The 17,813-nt window shown below is 37.8% G+C and overlaps 1 protein-coding gene across 10 annotated transcripts in view; it reads right to left on the bottom strand.

Annotated features, from left to right (window-relative positions):
• Positions 1-17,813, bottom strand: part of ARHGEF9 (Cdc42 guanine nucleotide exchange factor 9) — a 211,944-nt gene that overhangs the window by 58,921 nt on the left and 135,210 nt on the right. For all 10 annotated transcript variants that reach the window (XM_072817441.1, XM_072817442.1, XM_072817436.1 and 7 more), the window contains one exon: positions 3,784-4,016. In XM_072817441.1, coding sequence (XP_072673542.1) covers positions 3,784-4,016 — 233 coding nt within the window. The remainder of the gene's footprint in view (positions 1-3,783; positions 4,017-17,813) is intronic.

The following is a 17,813-nucleotide window of genomic DNA, read 5'->3' as shown; positions in this document are numbered from 1 at the left end:
GCTGTCTAGATGCAGTGAAAAGCCAAGACACCTGCACCCCAATGTTTATAGCAGCAATGTCCACAATAGCCAAACTGTGGAAGGAGCCTTGGTGTCCATCAAAAGATGAATGTATAAAGAAGATGTGGTATATGTATACAATGGAATATTACTCAGCCTTTAGAAACAACGAATACCCACCATTTGCTTCAACATGGATGGAACTGGAGGGTATTATGCTGAGTGAAGTAAGTCAATTGAAGAAGGACAATCATTATATGGCTTCACTCTTTTGGGGAATATAAAAAATAGTGAAAGGGAATAAAGGGGAAAGGAGAGAAAATGAGTGGGAAATATCAGTGAGGGTGACAGAATAGGAGACTCCTAACTCTGGGAAACGAACAAGGGGTAGTGGAAAGGGAGGTGGGCAGGGGGATGGGGTGACTGGGTGATGGGCACTGAGGGGGGCACTTGACAGGATGAGCACTGGGTGTTATGCTATATGTTGGCAAATCGAACTCCAATAAAAACATGTACAAAAAAAAGGGTGGGTGAGAGAAGTGAATAGTTGTGGTCTCACCTAAACCCTGCTCAGAGCCCCCAGGCCTTCAGATGGGGTCTGAGCCCAGCCCCTTGATAAGATCTACTGAGCCAAGACTGTCTTGTTCCAGATATGTCAGCTACCCTCCTTCTCAGATAGAGTCTTCCTTCCTGTCAGCTTAAGAAAGGTTGGAAGGTAGGGTGGGGACACATCACCCTTCTGTAAGCAAAGGCAGTATTATTATCCATTTATTATTCTCCATCCATCTAATCTTCTCCCTTAGACGCCACTCTGACTGCTTGCATTTCAGACTTACTTGTCCGAACATCTATCTAAGCCTTCAGAATGGCAGCAGCCTCTAAATGACTTCAAATCCAAGCTACTCTGACATGCATCGCAGGAGCTGTCATCTTAATATAGCTCCCTGAGGCCTGTCAAAAGAGGTGCCCCATGGCCTGGAGGACAGGTATTCATGTATCCTGCTAATGCCTGAACCACTCTCTCAGGTCTCTGGAGCCCAGGTGGTAGAAAGAGAGGGCACCAGGGACCCAGAGCACAAGAAGACCTTGAGGCAGCAGTTCCAATCACAGCATGAAGGACCACAGAGATGGCAAATCACAGGTAGATATCTTATCTTACCGGCTCCAACTAAACCCAATAAAGTCCTGGGGTTGCTTTAGCTTAAGAAAATCACATAGTGATAGGATTAGCACTAGGTGTTATAAACAACTGATGAATTATTGAAAACTATATCTGAAAGTAATAATGTACTATATGTTGGTAAATTGAATTTAAATTTTAAAAAAAGAAACACATAGTTTTGGGCTATGCTTTGAAAATGGTCTTTCTGGGGCTCTTAAAAGCAATTGTATAATATATAATTTACCTATTAATATAATCAGCCCACAAGTATGATTTTTAGAGCCTCCTGCTAGGTTCCATGAATAGATACTCAGGAGTAGGTGAGAGATGAGCTGTAATATAAAAAAAAATTGAGAACCATTCTTTGGATATCCTGATTTAAAAACCATTGATCAGAAGGTTGCTACTCTGAGATTTAGGTATAATCGTGATCACTTCTGGTCACTTAGCACCATGAAGTATAACCGTGGAGGTCATTTAGGCTCATGACATCATGGGCTGGCAGAACTGGAAGAGGCCTTACAGACTGGTTAGTACAATGGTTCATAAACCTTCTTGGGCATGAAAATTCCCTGGATGGCTTTTTACAAAGCTAGGTTCACAGGCCACTGTCCACACTTTGCATCCCTGCTTTGTCACACAGACTTGCTTTCTGCCTCTCAGTCTTTCTCGCCATAAAATGAGGAAGTCTGACTCAAAGACTTTCCTTTAAGGGCTTTCCATTTTAAGTGCCATAAATATTTTCCATCTTTGTTTTTAAAATATTCTATTTTTAGTGGAAGTTCTTCATTGTCCTATTAGATCTCACAAGAAACTGTATCCTTAGAAAATTTGGGGCTCAGTTCTAGCAATGGTCTGTATTAAGTCTTCTTTTAAAAAAAAGATTTTATTTAGAGATCCCTGGATGGCTCCGTGGTTTAGCACCTGCCTTCAGTCCAGGATGTGATCCTGAAGTCCCAGGATTGAGTCCCACATCAGGTTCCCTGCATGGAGCCTGCTTCTCCCTCTACCTATGTTTCTGCCTCTCTCTCTATGTGTGTCTCTAATGAACAAATAAAAATAAAATCTTTTTTAAAAAGATTTTATTTACTTATTTGGCAGAGAGAGTGTTCACAAGCAAGGGGAGTGGCAGGCAGAGGGAGAAGGAGAAGCAGGCTCAGGGAGCCTGATGTAGGGCTCGATCCCAGGGTTCTAGGATCATGACTTGAGCTGAAGGCAGACGCTTCACCACTGAATCACCACTCAGGTGCCCCTGTATTAAGTCTTCTAAAATAACATTTAGTCGCCTCCAAATTTCATGTCCAATGAGTATGCCCAGCATTGCCCAGACTCAGAGAGGAGGGAACAGAATCCCCTTTTGTGGGGCCTTCACTACCTCCCTCCTTCATACCCAACACAGCATGGCAGGCAGAGCTACCACTGGTGGTATTACACAAAAGGAGAATCAAGTGCTACCACATTTGGATTCAAATCAGAAATTTGCCCAAGGCTCTGGAACTACTGAAGCACATAACCATGATTTGCTAAAGAAACAGCATCAACTTAAAAATGAACTCAGGGATTGGCCTTGAGATTAGCATAAACAAAACAAACTGGCTAATACAATTGGCCTTACACAACTAGGTCTGGAAGTCAGCTCTGAGGAAACCAGACAATGGAGCCAAGTGAAAGTAGGAAGTGGGCCTAATGAGAATTAGGCAGAAAGCTTAAGGGAAACTGGACAAAGGTCTTCTTTCTTCTTGGAAGGTTCAATCAGGAAGAGAGCTGAACTAGTAAGTCTAAGATCAGGGATTTAATACTAATTAAAGAAGGCTATAAAAATGATGAGGGAAATAGAGGCAGAACTCTCTGTGTCTCTCATGAATAAATAAATAAAAATCTTTAAAAAAATAAAAATGATGAGGGTTCTAGCTCATAAAGTAAAGCATGTGAAAGAGTGGGAGGTGGTTCACTTATTGTTGGAGATGATTCTCAGTATATGCCTTACTGGTAGACTCATTTCCTGGTAGATCATTTCCATTCAGAGAGAGATAACCTTCTTGACCATTTTTGGGTTGGTTTTCATAAAAATACTGAACAATTTAAAAAAATTCCAGGAGAAGTTTCAAGTCTGTTTATTCCCTAGTCATGCTTTGAGTATAAAGGGAAGGTACATTTGGGATGATGCAGAGGAGGGTGGAGAAGACTGAAGAATAACAGGGCTATAGCCTTGCAGAAAAATTCTAAGGTAAATACAAGTTATGTAGGCTGTTATCAGGATATTGAATCTATCAAACAGTGCAGAATAGACAGCTGAAAAATTACTCCATCTGGATTGTTTCACTTAGCTAAACTCAGAACTAAGGACCCAGTTAAGCTCCCTGAAGGCAGGGTGTAAGTTGTGCAGTAATGATGTTGCATAGTGACTTTTTGTGCATAGTGATGCCCAGCTTTATAAGAAACTCTCACAAGCATTCCTTTGCTTTATACACACAATAACCTTGTGAGGTAATCAAAAATATATCACCATCCCATTGTGCAGATAAGTTAACAGAGGCTCAGAAAAGGCTAAAGGACATATATCTTTAATAAAGACCAACATGTAGATGAGGTTCTAACTCCTGTTTCCCTCTATCTTTTACCTATGGTCCTGGGCAGTATACTTGAGGAGTTCAGCCAGTTGTAAGGGATATTTGCAGATCTTCTGTACTGGAGTCAAAAGGAAACCATCGATAGCAATGTCAATCATTTGCTGCAAGAGGCGACAGGCCTCAAAGAAGTGCTGGTAGCGGCTGTCCTTCATAAGTTTGGAGAGTTCCATGCAGGCATCCAGGTGGTTGTTACAATACTCAGAGTATATCCAGAATCCATCTTGCTATGAGCACAGGAAAAATGGAGAGAAAAAAAAAGTCTACTGAGAATTCCAAAAGAAGTTTTGGAGAAATGAAAAAAACAGATCCTCTCCTAATATGGGTAACAATGTCAATTTTCCTAAATCGATTCATGGTTTAATAATAAAATAGAGGAATTATTTGGGAAGTAGACAAACTTTAAACATTTGTATAGAAAAAATACGTAGGAATTGTAATGAAATCCCATAAAAGAAGAGTCATGACGGAACACTGCTCTTGACAAAAGTGAAGACACTACAGTAATAAAATTTTGGCATTGGATTTTATTTTTATTTTTTTAAGTTTTTATTTTAATTCCAGTTGGTTAATATATAGCATTGTATTAGTTTCAGGTGTACAGTATAGCAATTCAACAATTCCAGTTGGTGACCCAGTGCTCATCACAAGTGTACTTCCTAATCCCCACACCTATTTCAACCAATCCACCCACCCACCTCTCTCCTTCGGTAACCATCAATTTGTTCTCTATAGGTAAGAGTCTGTTTTTCAGTTTATCTCTCTCCTTTATTTTTTTTTCTATTGCTCATTTGTTTTGTTTCTTAAATTTCATATATGAGTGAAATATTGTATTTTGCTTAGCATTGTATCCTCCATCTCTATCCATGTTTTTTAAGTGACAAAATTTCATTATTTTTACAGATAAATAATATTCCAGTGTGTGTCTGTGTATCTGTGTGTATTATACACCACATATTCTCTATTCATTCATCTATTTTTTTAAGATTTTATTTATTTATTCCTGAGAGACACACAGAGAGAGAGAGGCAGAGACATAGGCAGAGGGAGAAGCAGGCTCCATACAGGGAGCCTGATGTGGAAACTCGATCCTGGGACTCCAGGATTACATGCTGAGCTGAAGGCAGACGCTTAACCGCTGAGCCACCCAGGTGTCTCATATCCATTCATCTACTGATGGACATTTGGGATGCTTCCATATCTTGGCTATTGTAAATAATGCTACTATAAATGTAGGGGGTGCATGTATCCTTTTGAATTAATGTTTTTAGAATTTCTGGGCAAATACCTGGTAGTGTGATTACTGGATCATAGGGTAGTTCAATTTTAAATTTTTGAGGAACCTCCATACTGCTTCCACAGTGGCTGCACCAGTTCACATTCCCACCAAAAGTGCAAGAGGGTTACTTTTTCTCAGCATCCTAGCCAGCACCTGTTGTTTCTTGTGTTATTTTAGCCATTCTGATAGAAGTGAGATGGCATCTCATTGTAGTTATGATTTTTTTTTAATTTTTATTTATTTATGATAGTCACAGAGAGAGAGAGAGAGAGAGGCAGAGACACAGGCAGAGGGAGAAGCAGGCTCCATGCACTGGAAGCCCGATGTGGGATTCGATCCTGGGTTCCAGGATCGCGCCCTAGGCCAAAGGCAGGCGCCAAACCGCTGCGCCACCCAGGGATCCCTGTAGTTATGATTTACATTTCCCTGAGGATAAGTGATGTTGAGCATCCTCTCATTTGTCCATTGGCCATCTGTATGTCTTCTCTGCAGAAACATCTGTTCATGTATTCTGCCCATTTTTAAATTGAATTATTTGGTTTTTGAGGTGATGAGTTGTATCAGTTTTTTATATAATTTGGACATTAACCCTTTATCAGATATGTCATTTGCAAATATCTTCTTCCATTCAGTAGGTTGCCTTTTATTTTGTTGACTATTTTCTTAGCTGTGCAGAAGCTTTTTATTTTGGTATAGTCCCAATAGTTTATTTTTGCTTTGTTTCCCTTGCCTCAGGAGACATACTTAGAAAAATGTTACTATGGCTGATGTTGGGGACATTACTGCCTGCCTCTAGGACTTTGATGGATTCCTGTTACACATTTAGGTCCTTTTCTTTAAAATAATAAATTTATTTTTATTGGTGTTCAATTTGTCAACATACAGAATAACACCCAGTGCTCATCCCGTCAAGTGCCCCCCTCAGTGCCCGCCACCCAGTCACTCCCACCCCCCGCCCTTAATCCATTTTTAATTTGTTTTTTTGTGTGTATGGTGTAGAAAGTGGTCTAGTTTCATTGTTTTGCATGTAGTTGACCAGTTTTCCCAAAACCATTTGTTTAAGAGACTTTTTCCCATTAGATATTCTTTCCTGCTTTGTAAAGGTTAACTGAACATATCATTATGGGCTTATTTCTGGGTTTTCTAGTCTGTTCCATTGATCAATGTGTCTATGTTTGTGATAGTGCCACACTATTTTGCTTACTATCATGTTGTGGTATAATGTGTAGTCTGGAATTGTGATAACTCCAGCTTTGCTTTGTTTGTTCAAAATTGCTTTAGCTATTTGAGGTCTTTTTTGGTTCCATATATACTTCAGGCTTTTTTTCTAGTTGAAAGAAAAATGCTATTGGATTTTCATATGGATTGCATTAAATATGTAGATTGCTTTGGGTAGTAGAGACATTTTAACAATAGTCATTCTTCCAACCCATGAGCATGGAATGTTTTTGCATTTCCTTGTGTCATCTTCAATTTCTTTCATTGGTGTTTTATAGTTTTGAAAGTACAGGTCTTTCACCTCTTTGGTTAGGTTTACTCCTATCTATCTAATTTTGGTACAATTATAAATAGGATTTTTAAAAATTTCTCTTTCTGCCTCTTCATTATTAGTATATAAAAATAATAACAGATTTCTGCACATTGATTTTACATTTTGCAACTTCACTGAATTCATTTATAAGTTCTAGCAGGTATTTGGTGGATTTCAGGTTTTCTATATAGAGTATCATGTTATCTAAAAATAGGGAAAGTTTAACTTCTTCCTTATCTATTTGGAAGCCTTTTATTTCTTTTTGTTGTTTAACTGCTGTAGCTAGGGAATCAGTAATATGTTGAATAAAAGTGGTGAAAGAGCACATCCTTATTTTGTTACTGACCTTAGGAAGAAAGCTCTCAGTTTCTTCCCAGTGAGTATGATGTTGGCTGTGGGTTTTTCAAATGTGGCTTCTATTATGCTGAAATATATTTCCTCTAAACCTACTTTGTTGAAGGCTTTTATCATGACTAGATGTTGTACTTTGTCCAACGCTTTTTCTGCATCTATTGAAATGATCATATGTCTTATTGATCCTTTGTATTACTGATGTGATATATGATGTTGACCGATTTTTGAATATAGAACCACCCTTGCTTTCTGGGAATAAATCCGACTTGATTGTGGTAAATGATTTCTAAAACATTGTTGGATTTGCTTTGCTGATATTTTGTTGAGCATTTTTGCATGTATGTTCATCCGGAATATATTTTTAAAATATTTTATTTATTTATTCATGAGAGAGACATAGAGAGAGAGGCAGGCTTCACGCGGGGAGCCCAAGACAGGACCCCATCCCAGGACTCCAGGATCACACCCTGGGCCGAGGGCAGATGCTCAACCACTGAGTCACCCAGGCGTCCCATGTTTATCAGGAATATTGATTGACCTGTAGTTCTCTCTTTCTCCCTTCTCTCTCTCTGTCTCATCTGGCTAAAGGTTTATCAATTTTGTTGATCTTTTCAAGGAACTAGCTCCTGGTTTCACTGATCTGTTCTACTGATTTTTTTTTTTAGTTTCTATACTATCTATTTCTGCTTTCATCTTTATTATTTCCTTACTTCTGCTGGTTTTGGATTTTGTTTGTTCTTTCTTGTCTAGTTATAAAGGAAATGTTCAATTTTTAATGTTTGTGGATCTTGCTCCTGGGCTCCCAGGGAAGCTATACTTTTATCAGGGTCAGAATGACTTCACCAAACTTCAAAGTGTGGGCTCTATATCTGTGCTGAGCACAGACTGTACATCTACTTTGTAGCAAATAACAAAAAAAAAAACATTTCAAACTAAAGATAAGAGTAAAAATTTTCTAAGTTCCATTTCCATAGCTCTGAAATCTGCAACCTTGCATATACTAAAAGCATAAGATAACATTTGTAACCTTCTGAAATGTCCTTCATCATGATGATTTGTGACTTAATGTAACAAAAAGCTATATATAACCCTGTATTAAATACTCCTTTTCTGGAGCACTTTCTTCCATATTAAGACTGTGTATTCTGGGCTGCTGTCCTCACTTGAGCTTGAATAACTTTCTATCTTTTTTTTTAAAGAAATTCTAAGTTTTTTTTCTTCCAAGCTTTTATTTAAATTCCAGTTAGTTAACATACTGTGTAATATTAGCTTCATGAATAAATAGGACTCAGGAATTCATCACTTAAATACAACACCCAATGCTCATCACAAGTGCCCTCCTTAATACCCATCACCCACTTCTCCTCCAGCAACCCTCAGTTTGTCCTCTATAGTTAAAAGAGTCAACTTTATATTTTGCCTCTCTCTTTCCCCCCCTCTGTTCATCTGTTTTGTTCCTTAAATTCCACATATAGGTGAAATCATATGGTATTTGTCTTTGTCTGACTAATTATTTCACATAGAATAATACTCTCTAGCTCCATCCATGTCATTGCAAATGGCAAGATTTCATTCTTTCTTATGGCTGAGTTATCTATCTATCATCTATCTATTTATCTATCTATCTATCTATCTATCTATCTATCATCTCACTTATTTATCCATTCATCAGTCAATGGATATTTAGGCTCTTTCCATAATTTGGCTAGTGGTGATAATGCTGATATAAACATCAGGGACATGTATCTATCTTAATTAGTATTAATGTAAACTTTGGGAAAATACCTAGTAGTACAACTGCTGGATCCTGGGGTAGTTCTATTTTTAACATTGTGAGGAATTTCCATACTGTTTTCCAGAGTGGCTACACCAGTTTGCATTCCCACCAACAGTGTAAGTTTCCCTGTTTCCACACCCTTGATAACATCTGTTATATCTTATGTTGTTTACTTTTAGCTATTCTGGCAGGTGTAAGGTGATATCTCATAGTTTTGATTTATACCTCCCTGATGATGGGAGATGATGAACATCTCTTATCTGCTAGCCATCTGTATGTATTCTTTGGAAAAATGTCTATTCATGTCATCTGCCAATTTTTAACTGGATTAATTTTTTTAGGTATTGAGTTTGATAAGTTCTTTCTAGTTCTTTATAGATTTTTATAAGTTCTTTATAGATAAGATCTTTCATATCAGATCTGTTATTTACAAATATCTTCTCCTATTCCAAAGGTTGCCTTTTAGTTTTGTTGATTGTTTCATTCACTGTTCAGAAGATTTTTATCTTGATAAGGTTTCAAGAGTTCATTTTTGCCTTGGTACCCTTGCCTCCAGAGATGAGTATAGTAACAAGTTGCTTTGGCCAATGACAGAGGTTGCTGCCTGATGGTTTCCTTTCTCACAGTTAGGCCTTTCATCCATTTTGAATTAACTTTAGTGTACGGTGTGAGAAAGTAGTCCAGTTTCATTCTACTGCATGTTGCTGTCCAGTTTTTCCCAACACCATTCGCTGAAGAGAGAGTCTTTTTTTCCATTGGATATTCTTTCCTTCCCTGTTGAAGTTTAGTTGACCATACACTTGTGGGTCCATTTCTGTGTTTTTATTCAGTTCAATTGATCTGTGTCTTTTTTTGTGCTATCTCTATTCCCTCACTTTCTCTTTTTTGTGCCATCTCTATTCCCTCACTTTCAATGTGCAGGTGTCTTTAGGTCTGAAATGAGTCTTTTTACCTTTTTTCAAATTTTAATTCAATTTGCCAACATACAGTATTACACCCAGTGCTGATCCCATCAACCATCCTCTTTAGTGCCCCTCACCCAGTCCACCAATCCCCCCACCTTCCTCTCCTTCTGAAACCCTTTGTTTCCTAGAGGTAGGAGTCTCTCATGGTTTGTCTTCCTCTCTAATTTTTCACCACTCAGTTTCCATCCTTTCCATTACAGTCCCTTTCACTATTTTGTATATTCCACATATGAGTGAAACCATATAATAATTGTCGTTCTGTGATTGATTTATTTCATCACAATAATAACTGCCAGTTCCACCCATGCTGAAGCAAATGGCAGGTAATCATCCTTCTGATGGGTAATATACCACTGTGTGTGTGTGTGTGTGTGTGTGTGTGTGTGTATCTGAGATACATACATCTTCTTTATCCATTCATCTGGAGAAGGATACGTGGTTACTTCCACAATTTGCCTATTGTGAACATTGCTGCTATAAACATTGGGGTGCAGGTATACTGTCATTTCACTACATCTGTATCTTTGGGGTAAATATCCAGAAGTGTGCTTGCTGGGTCATAGGGTAATTCTACTTTTAACTTCTTCAGGAACCTCCATGCTGTTTTCTGTTGTGGCTGTGCCAGCTTGGACTCTCATCAACAATGCAAGAGGGTACCCGTTTCTCCACATCCTCTCCAACATTTGTTGTTTCCTGTCTTGTTAATTTTAGCCATTGTCCTTGGGTGTGAGGTGGTATTTCATTGTGGTTTTGATTTGCATTTCCCTGATGGTAAGTGACATGGAGCATTTTTTTTTTGATGTGTCTGATGGCCATGTATATGTCTTCTTCAGAGAAATGTCTGTTCATGTGTTCTGCAAAATCATGAGTGGATTGTTTGTTTCTTGGGTGTTGAGTGTGATAAGTTCTTTATAGATCTTGGATATTAGCCCTTTATCCGATGTCATTTTCAAATATGTTCTCCCGTTCTATAGGCTGGCTTTTAGTTTTGTTCATTGTTTCCTTTGCTGTGCAGAAGCTTTTTATCCTGAGCGAAGTCCCAATAGTTCATTTTTGTTTTTGTTTGCCTTGCCTTCATAGATGTATCTTGCAAGAAGTTGCTTTGGCCAAGTTAAAAGGATTGTTGCCTGTGTTCTCCTCTAGTATTTTCATGGATTCTTTAGATCTTTCACCCATTTTGAGTTTATCTCTGTGTATGGTGTAAGAGTATGGTCTGGTTTAATTCTTCTGCATGTGGCTGTCCAAATTTCCCAACATCATTTATTGAAGAGACTGTTTTTTTCCAGTGGATATTCTTTCCTGCTTTGCTAAAGATGAGTTGACCATAGAGTTGAGGGTCCAATTCTGGGTTCTATATTCTGTTCCATTGATCTATGTGTCTGCTTATGTGCCAGTACCATACTCTCTTGAGCCGGTACCATACTCTCTTGATGATCACAGCTTTGTAATACAGCTTAAAGTCAGGCATTGTGATGCCCCCAGCTTTGATTTTCTTTTTCAACATTCCTCTGGCTATTCAGGGTCTTTACTGGTTCCATATGAATCTTAAGATTATTTGTTCCAACTCAGAAGAAAGTCCACAGTATTTTGATAAGTATTGCACTGAATGTGTAAATTGATCTTGGTGGCATAGATATTTTCACAATACTTATTCTTTCAATCCATGGACATTCAATGTTTTTCTATCTCTTTATGTCCTCCTCAATTTCTTTGATAAGTTTGGTACTTTTTAAACTATAGATACTTTACTTCTTTGGTTAGGTTTATTCATAGGTATCTTATGGTTTTGGGTGCAATTTTAAATGCAATTGATTCTCTAATTACTCTTTATTCAGGCTTATTGTTTGTATACAGAAATTCCATTGATTTCTGCGCATTGATTTTGTATTTTGCCATGTTGCTGAATTGCTGTAAGCGTTCTAGCAATATTGGGGTGGAGTCTTTTGGGTTTTCTTGTACAGTATCATGTCATCTGCAAAGAGGGAGAATTTGACTTCTTCCTTTCCAATCTGAATGCCTTTATTTTGTTGTCTGATTGCTGAGGCTAGAACTTCTAGTACTATGTTGAATAACAGTTGTGAAAGTGGACATCTCTGTCGTGTTCCTGATCTTAGGGGAAAGGCTCTCAGTTTTTTCCTATTGAGAATAATATTTGTTGTGGGATTTTCCTAAATGGCTTTTATGATGTTGAGAAATGTTCCCTCTATCCATACACTCTGAAGAGTTTTAATCAAGAATGGATGCCGTATTTTTTCAAATGCTTTCTCTGCATCTATTGAAAAGATCATATGGTTCTTGTCATTTTTTTTAATTGATGTGATTTATCATGTTGATTATTTTACAAATGTTGAATCACCCTTGCATCCCAGGGATAAATCCTACTTGGTTGTAGTGAATAATCCTCTTAATGTACTATTGGATCCTATTGGCTAGTATCTTGGAGAGAATATTTGCTTCCATGTTCATCAGGGATATTGGTCCGTAATTATCCTTTTTAGTGGGGTCTTTGATTTTGGGATCAAGGTAATGCTGGATTCATAGAATGAGTTTGGAAGTATATCCTCCATTTCTGTCCTTTGAAACAGCTTTAGTAGAATAGGTATTATTTCTTCTTTAAATGGTTGTGAGATTTCCTCTGTGAAGCCATCTGGCCCTGGACTTTTGTGTCTTGTGAGGTTTTTGATGACTGCTTCAAATTCTTCAGTGGTTATTGGCCTGTTCAGGTTTTCCATTTCTTCCTGTTTTTGGTTTGGTAATTTGTAGGTTTCCAGAAATGCATCCATTTCTTCCAAATCTCTCAAATTGCCTAATTTATTGGCATATAATTGTTCATAATACATTTTTAAAAATTGTTTGTATTTCCTTGTTATTGGTTGTGATCTCTCCTCTTTTGTTTGTGATTTTATTAATTTGAGTCTTTTTTTTCTTTTTTAAAGAGCCTGACTAGAGGTTTATCTATTACATTAATTCTTTCAAAGAACCCCTCCTGGTTTCTTTGATCTTTCTACATTTCTTCTGGTCTGTATTTCATTGAGTTCTAGTCTAATCTTTATTACTTTTCTTCTGCTTAGTTTAGGCTATATTTGCTGTTCTTTCTCCAGTTGCTTTAGGTGCAAGGTTAACTTGTGTATTTCAGATTTTTCCAATTTTTGAGGGAGGCTTGTATTATGATGTATTTCCTTCTTAGGACCGCTTTTGCTGTATCCCAAAGATTTTTAACAGTCATATTATCATTTTCATTAGTTTTAATGAATATTTTAAATTATTCTCTAATTTCCTAGTTGACCCATTCATCCTAAAGTAAGATGCTCATTAACCTCCATGTGTTTGAGCTCCTTCCAAATTTCTTCTTGTCATCGAATTCTAGTTTCAAGGCATTGTGGTTTGAAAATATGCAGGGGATAATCCAAATCTTTAGCTATCGAGACCTGATTTGTGACCCAGTATGTGGTCTATTCTGGGGAAGTTCCATGTGCACTTGAGAAGAATGTGTATTCAGCTGCATTAGGAAGGAATGTCCTGTATGTATCTGTGAAATCTATCTGGCCCAATATATCATTCGAGATCTTGTTTTTTTTGGTGATGTTCTGCTTAGAAGATCTATCCTTTGCTGAGAGTGCCGTGTTGAAGTCTCCTACTATTAATGTATTGTTATCTATGTATCACTTTACTTTCGTTATCAATTGATTGATATAGTTGGCTGCTCCCACATTAAAGGCATAAATATTCATAATTGTTAGGTCTTCTTTTTGGGTAGATCCTTTAAGTATAATATAGTATTCCTCTTCATCTCTTATTACAGACTTTGGTATAAACTCTGATTTATATGATATGAAGATTGCTACCCCAGCTTTCTTTAGAGGACCATTTGAATGGTAAATGGTTCTCCATTCCTTCATTTTCAGGCTGAAGGTGTCCTTAGGTCTAAAATAGACAGTATATATATGGGTCTTGCTTTTTTATCCAGTCTGATACCCTGTGTCTTTTGATTGGATCATTTAGCCCATTCACGTTCAGAGTAACTATTGAAAGATATGATCTTAGTGTCATAGATTACCCATATAGTCCTTGTTTCTGCAGATTGTTTCTTTGGGCTCCCTCCTTCGCTTTCAGGGTCCTCCTTACTAGTTCTTGCAGGGTCGATTTGGTGGTCTCATAGTCATTCACTTTTTGTCTATCCTGGAAGCTCCTTATCTCTCCTTCTATTCTGAATGACAGCCTTGCTGTATAAACTATTCCTTGCTGCATTTTTTCTCATTTAGTACCCTAAATATATCATGCCAGTTCTTTCTGGGTTGTCAGGTCTCTGTGGATAGGCCTGCTGTTAATCTGATATCTCTCCCCATTAAAGTTAAGAATCTCTTGTCTCAAGCTGCTTTTAGGATTGTTTCTTTATCTTTGAAATTTGTAAGCTTCACTATTATATTTTGGGGGTATTGATCATTTTTTCTTTATTTGGGAGGGGTCCTCTATATCTCTTCAATCTGAATGCCTGTTTCTTTCCCCAGATTAGGGATGTTCTCAGTGCGAATTGTTCAAATATACTTTGTGGTCCTCTGTTTCTACATCTTCTAGAATCACAATAAGATGAATATCATTCTTTCTCAAGCTATCATTTATTTCCCACAGCCTCTCCTTGTGTATTCTTGTTTTTCACTTTATTCCTCAGGTTCCTTCCTTTCCATCAATTTGTCTTCTATGTCACTCAGTCTCTCTTCCACTTCATTAACCCTAGCAGTTAGAGCATCCAGTTTAGCCTGCATATCAGCTAAATATTTTTAATTTCAGACTGACTGAATCTCAATTTTGCAGTAAAATAATCTCTAGAGTCCATTACACTTTTTTTTCCAGAGCCACCAGTGATTTTATAATTGTATTTCTGACATCTTACTTAAATCCATATCTAGTAACTCTGTGGTAGAGAGTATTACTTGTGGTTCTTTCTTTTGTGGTGAATTCTTCCTTCTAGTCTTTTTGTCCTATGCAGAATGGCTATATGAGTGAGCAGAGTCAAAAACATCAGCCACAACCTAAGTAAAATACACCTTGATCTTTCCAAAGAGGTCAGAGATCAGGAAATAAAAGAAAAATAAAAACAGGGCAAAAAATTTCAAAAAGACCACTAAAGTGAAAAACATGTTTTAAAAATAGTAAAAAAAAAATTGTTTTTAATGTGGAGAGAGAATATCGTCTCATAGAGTAGACCTAGAGGGTGATCCTCCTTGTTCTGTGTATATTTTGTTCTGTATGTTAGAAGGTGCTAAATTCCAAATTTAAATAACCAGCAAAACTTATATAGCGACCCAACATCAACCACAAAAACGGAAAGAAGATAAACGGGGGTGGGGGGGTAGAATGGGAAGGAAGAGAGAATATAATCTCACAGAATGGACCAACATGGTGATCCACTTGTTTTTGAGTGCACTTTGGTCTGTATGCTAGAAGGTACTAACTTCCACAATTATAGAACAAAAGAAGAAGAAACAAAAAAAAAATTCCACAACTTACATACCTAACAAAATTAAATTGAATGTGTTGAAAGGAATCTAAAAATGAAGACCATATCTAAGGCATGTATTTGTAGAAATATGAAAGTCAAAAAGGAAAAAAAAACAACCTAAAAACAAATAGTTGGTAAAATATTGTAGTTAAGGCAGGAAAGGATAAAAATATTGGAAACTTTTAATCTGAAAGATAAATGAATCATAAGGAAAAGATTGTGAGTTCTATATACTATTTTCCCTCAGTCCTGGAGATTTCCAATGCTACTTTGTCAGTAAACTTGGTCTTCCCTTGTTCTCCCATTTGTTCTTCTGGGGGAGGTGCCTGCTGTGCTGATTCTCAGGTGTCTGTGCCTGGATAGAGATGCCTCACTCCTTACTGGGTGGCCAGGCTGTGTGGAGCTGTTAGTCCTGTGAGACCTTTGTTCCCTAGAGGCCACACATCTCAGGTGAAAGGCTAAAAGAAAAAAAAATTGCAGCTGCCAGATCTCCAGCCCTCGAGCCAAGACCTCCCCATGTGTACCCAATCATAGTCTCTCAGTGCACACTGACCTATATGCCTCTGGGGATAGGCACAAGAGGCACTGATTTGTACAAATGTTGGGCGCCTAGCAGCAGCAGAGCTTTCACCATTTTGAGTCCTCCCTGGTTCCACCTGTCTCAGAGGCAAGGGAAGATAGCCAGCTTTGTCTGTTCAGTGCCCTAGAACCAAGATCCCTGCACCTCTAGACTTGTGCTCTGGGTATCTGTCTCTCCTGAAAGGAACCAAGGATAGCCTGCTTCTGTCTGTTGCCGGGCTCTGAGGTAAATAGAGTTTAGGTGCTAGCCTATGTAATTGGTGCACCTCTCCCAGATACCCCAGGAGAGTTGTGGTATTCCAGCCCTTTACTGCAATTGGACTGTGGTTTGTGGTGAACTTTCTCCCTGGTGCCCCTATTCTTACTGTGTGTCTGGGAATACTGAGACTTCACTGCCTCTCCTGCAGTTCTGTTCTATTTCCTCACTGAGGACTTTTCAGTCGAGGAAGACTGTTTTAAGGGCAGATTTGTAAGGTTCCTGATTGCAGCACAGCTTTCCTGCCATGGCTTTCCTTGACTCCCTCCCCCACCATTTATCTTCCTCTTTCCACTCTCCTACCTTGCCAGAAGTGATCACTTTTCTCTATGTAGCATTCTGGCTATTCTCTCTTTACATCTTAGGTTGAATTCATAGGTGTTCAAGATGTTTTGAAAGTTATCTAGGTAAGTTTGGGGGACCAGATGAATCGAGGACCTCTACTCTTCTGCCATCATGCCTTGCTCCTGAAATGAGTCTTTTGTAGGCAACATATAGCTGGGTCTTTTATTCTTTATCTATTCTGTCACCCTATCTTTTGACTGGAACATTTAGTCCTTTATATTCAAAGTAAATATTGATAGATATGTATTTACTGACATTTTGTTATCTGTTTAACTTTGTAATTTTTCTCTTATTATTTCTTCTTCTCTCTACCATGGTTTATTGGCTTTCTTTAGTAATATACTTGGATCCTTACTCTATTATTTGCATTTCTTTTATGTTTTTTTTGATTTGTGATTACCATTTGGTTTATATAAACACCTTCTGCATATAGCAGTCTATATTAAGCTGATGGTCACTTGATTTTGAACTCATTCTTTCCTTCTCTCTCCTTCACATTGCAGATATTTGGTATTATATTTTATATCCTTCTATTTTGTGCTTCTCTTGATCGATTTTACTTAATTTTTTTTTGCCTTTGAGTTTCCTGTTTTTCATACCCTTACTTATTGATTCTTGGTTTCAACTTACAGAATGTTCCTTAACATTTTTTTGTAGGACTGATTTAGTGGTCATGAATTCTTTTAACCTTTGTTTATCTGGGAAACTCTATCTCTTCTATTCTGAATGACAGCCTTGCTGGATAAAGTATTCTTGGCTGCAGATATTTTTCTTTCAGTACTTTGAATATTTAGACCACTTTCTTCTGGTCTACAAAGTTTCTGCTGAAAAATCCTCTGACTGGTTTATGGGTTTTTCTTTGTATCCAGCCTTCTTCTTTTCCTTGAAACATTTAAAATTCTTTGTTACTATTTTTTTTTTGCCAAATTTATTACTATGTGTCTTGGTGTTGACCTCCTTGAGTTGAATTTGTCAGGGCAATCTCTGTGCCTCCTGGATCGCTCTTTCCCTCCCCAGATTCAAGAATTTTCCAGTTATTATTTCTTCAAATACATTTTCTGCCCCACCCCTTCTCTCTCTTCTTCTGGGATCCCTATAATGCAATGTTATTACATTTGATGGAGTCACTGAGTTCTCTAAAGCCTATTCTAATTATGCAGTGTTTGTTTGTCTCTCACCTTCTCAGGACAAGCAACGTAATTTTAAAAAGAGCAAAATAGTATATTAAAAGTATGAAACACTATGATTATATGGGATTTATCCCAATCCAATTCACTACATTAACATATTAGAAATGGGTAGGAAATATCAGAAAGGGAGACAGAACATAAAGACTCCTAACTCTGGGAAACGAACTAGGGGTGGTGGAAGGGGAGGAGGGCGGGGGCTGGGGGTGAATGGGTGACGGGCACTGAGGGGGGCACTTGATGGGATGAGC

The sequence above is a fragment of the Canis lupus genome, chromosome X (genome assembly GCF_048164855.1).
Source record: "Canis lupus baileyi chromosome X, mCanLup2.hap1, whole genome shotgun sequence".
Classification (NCBI taxonomy): domain Eukaryota; kingdom Metazoa; phylum Chordata; class Mammalia; order Carnivora; family Canidae; genus Canis; species Canis lupus.
This window is presented reverse-complemented; position numbering and strand designations above follow the sequence as displayed.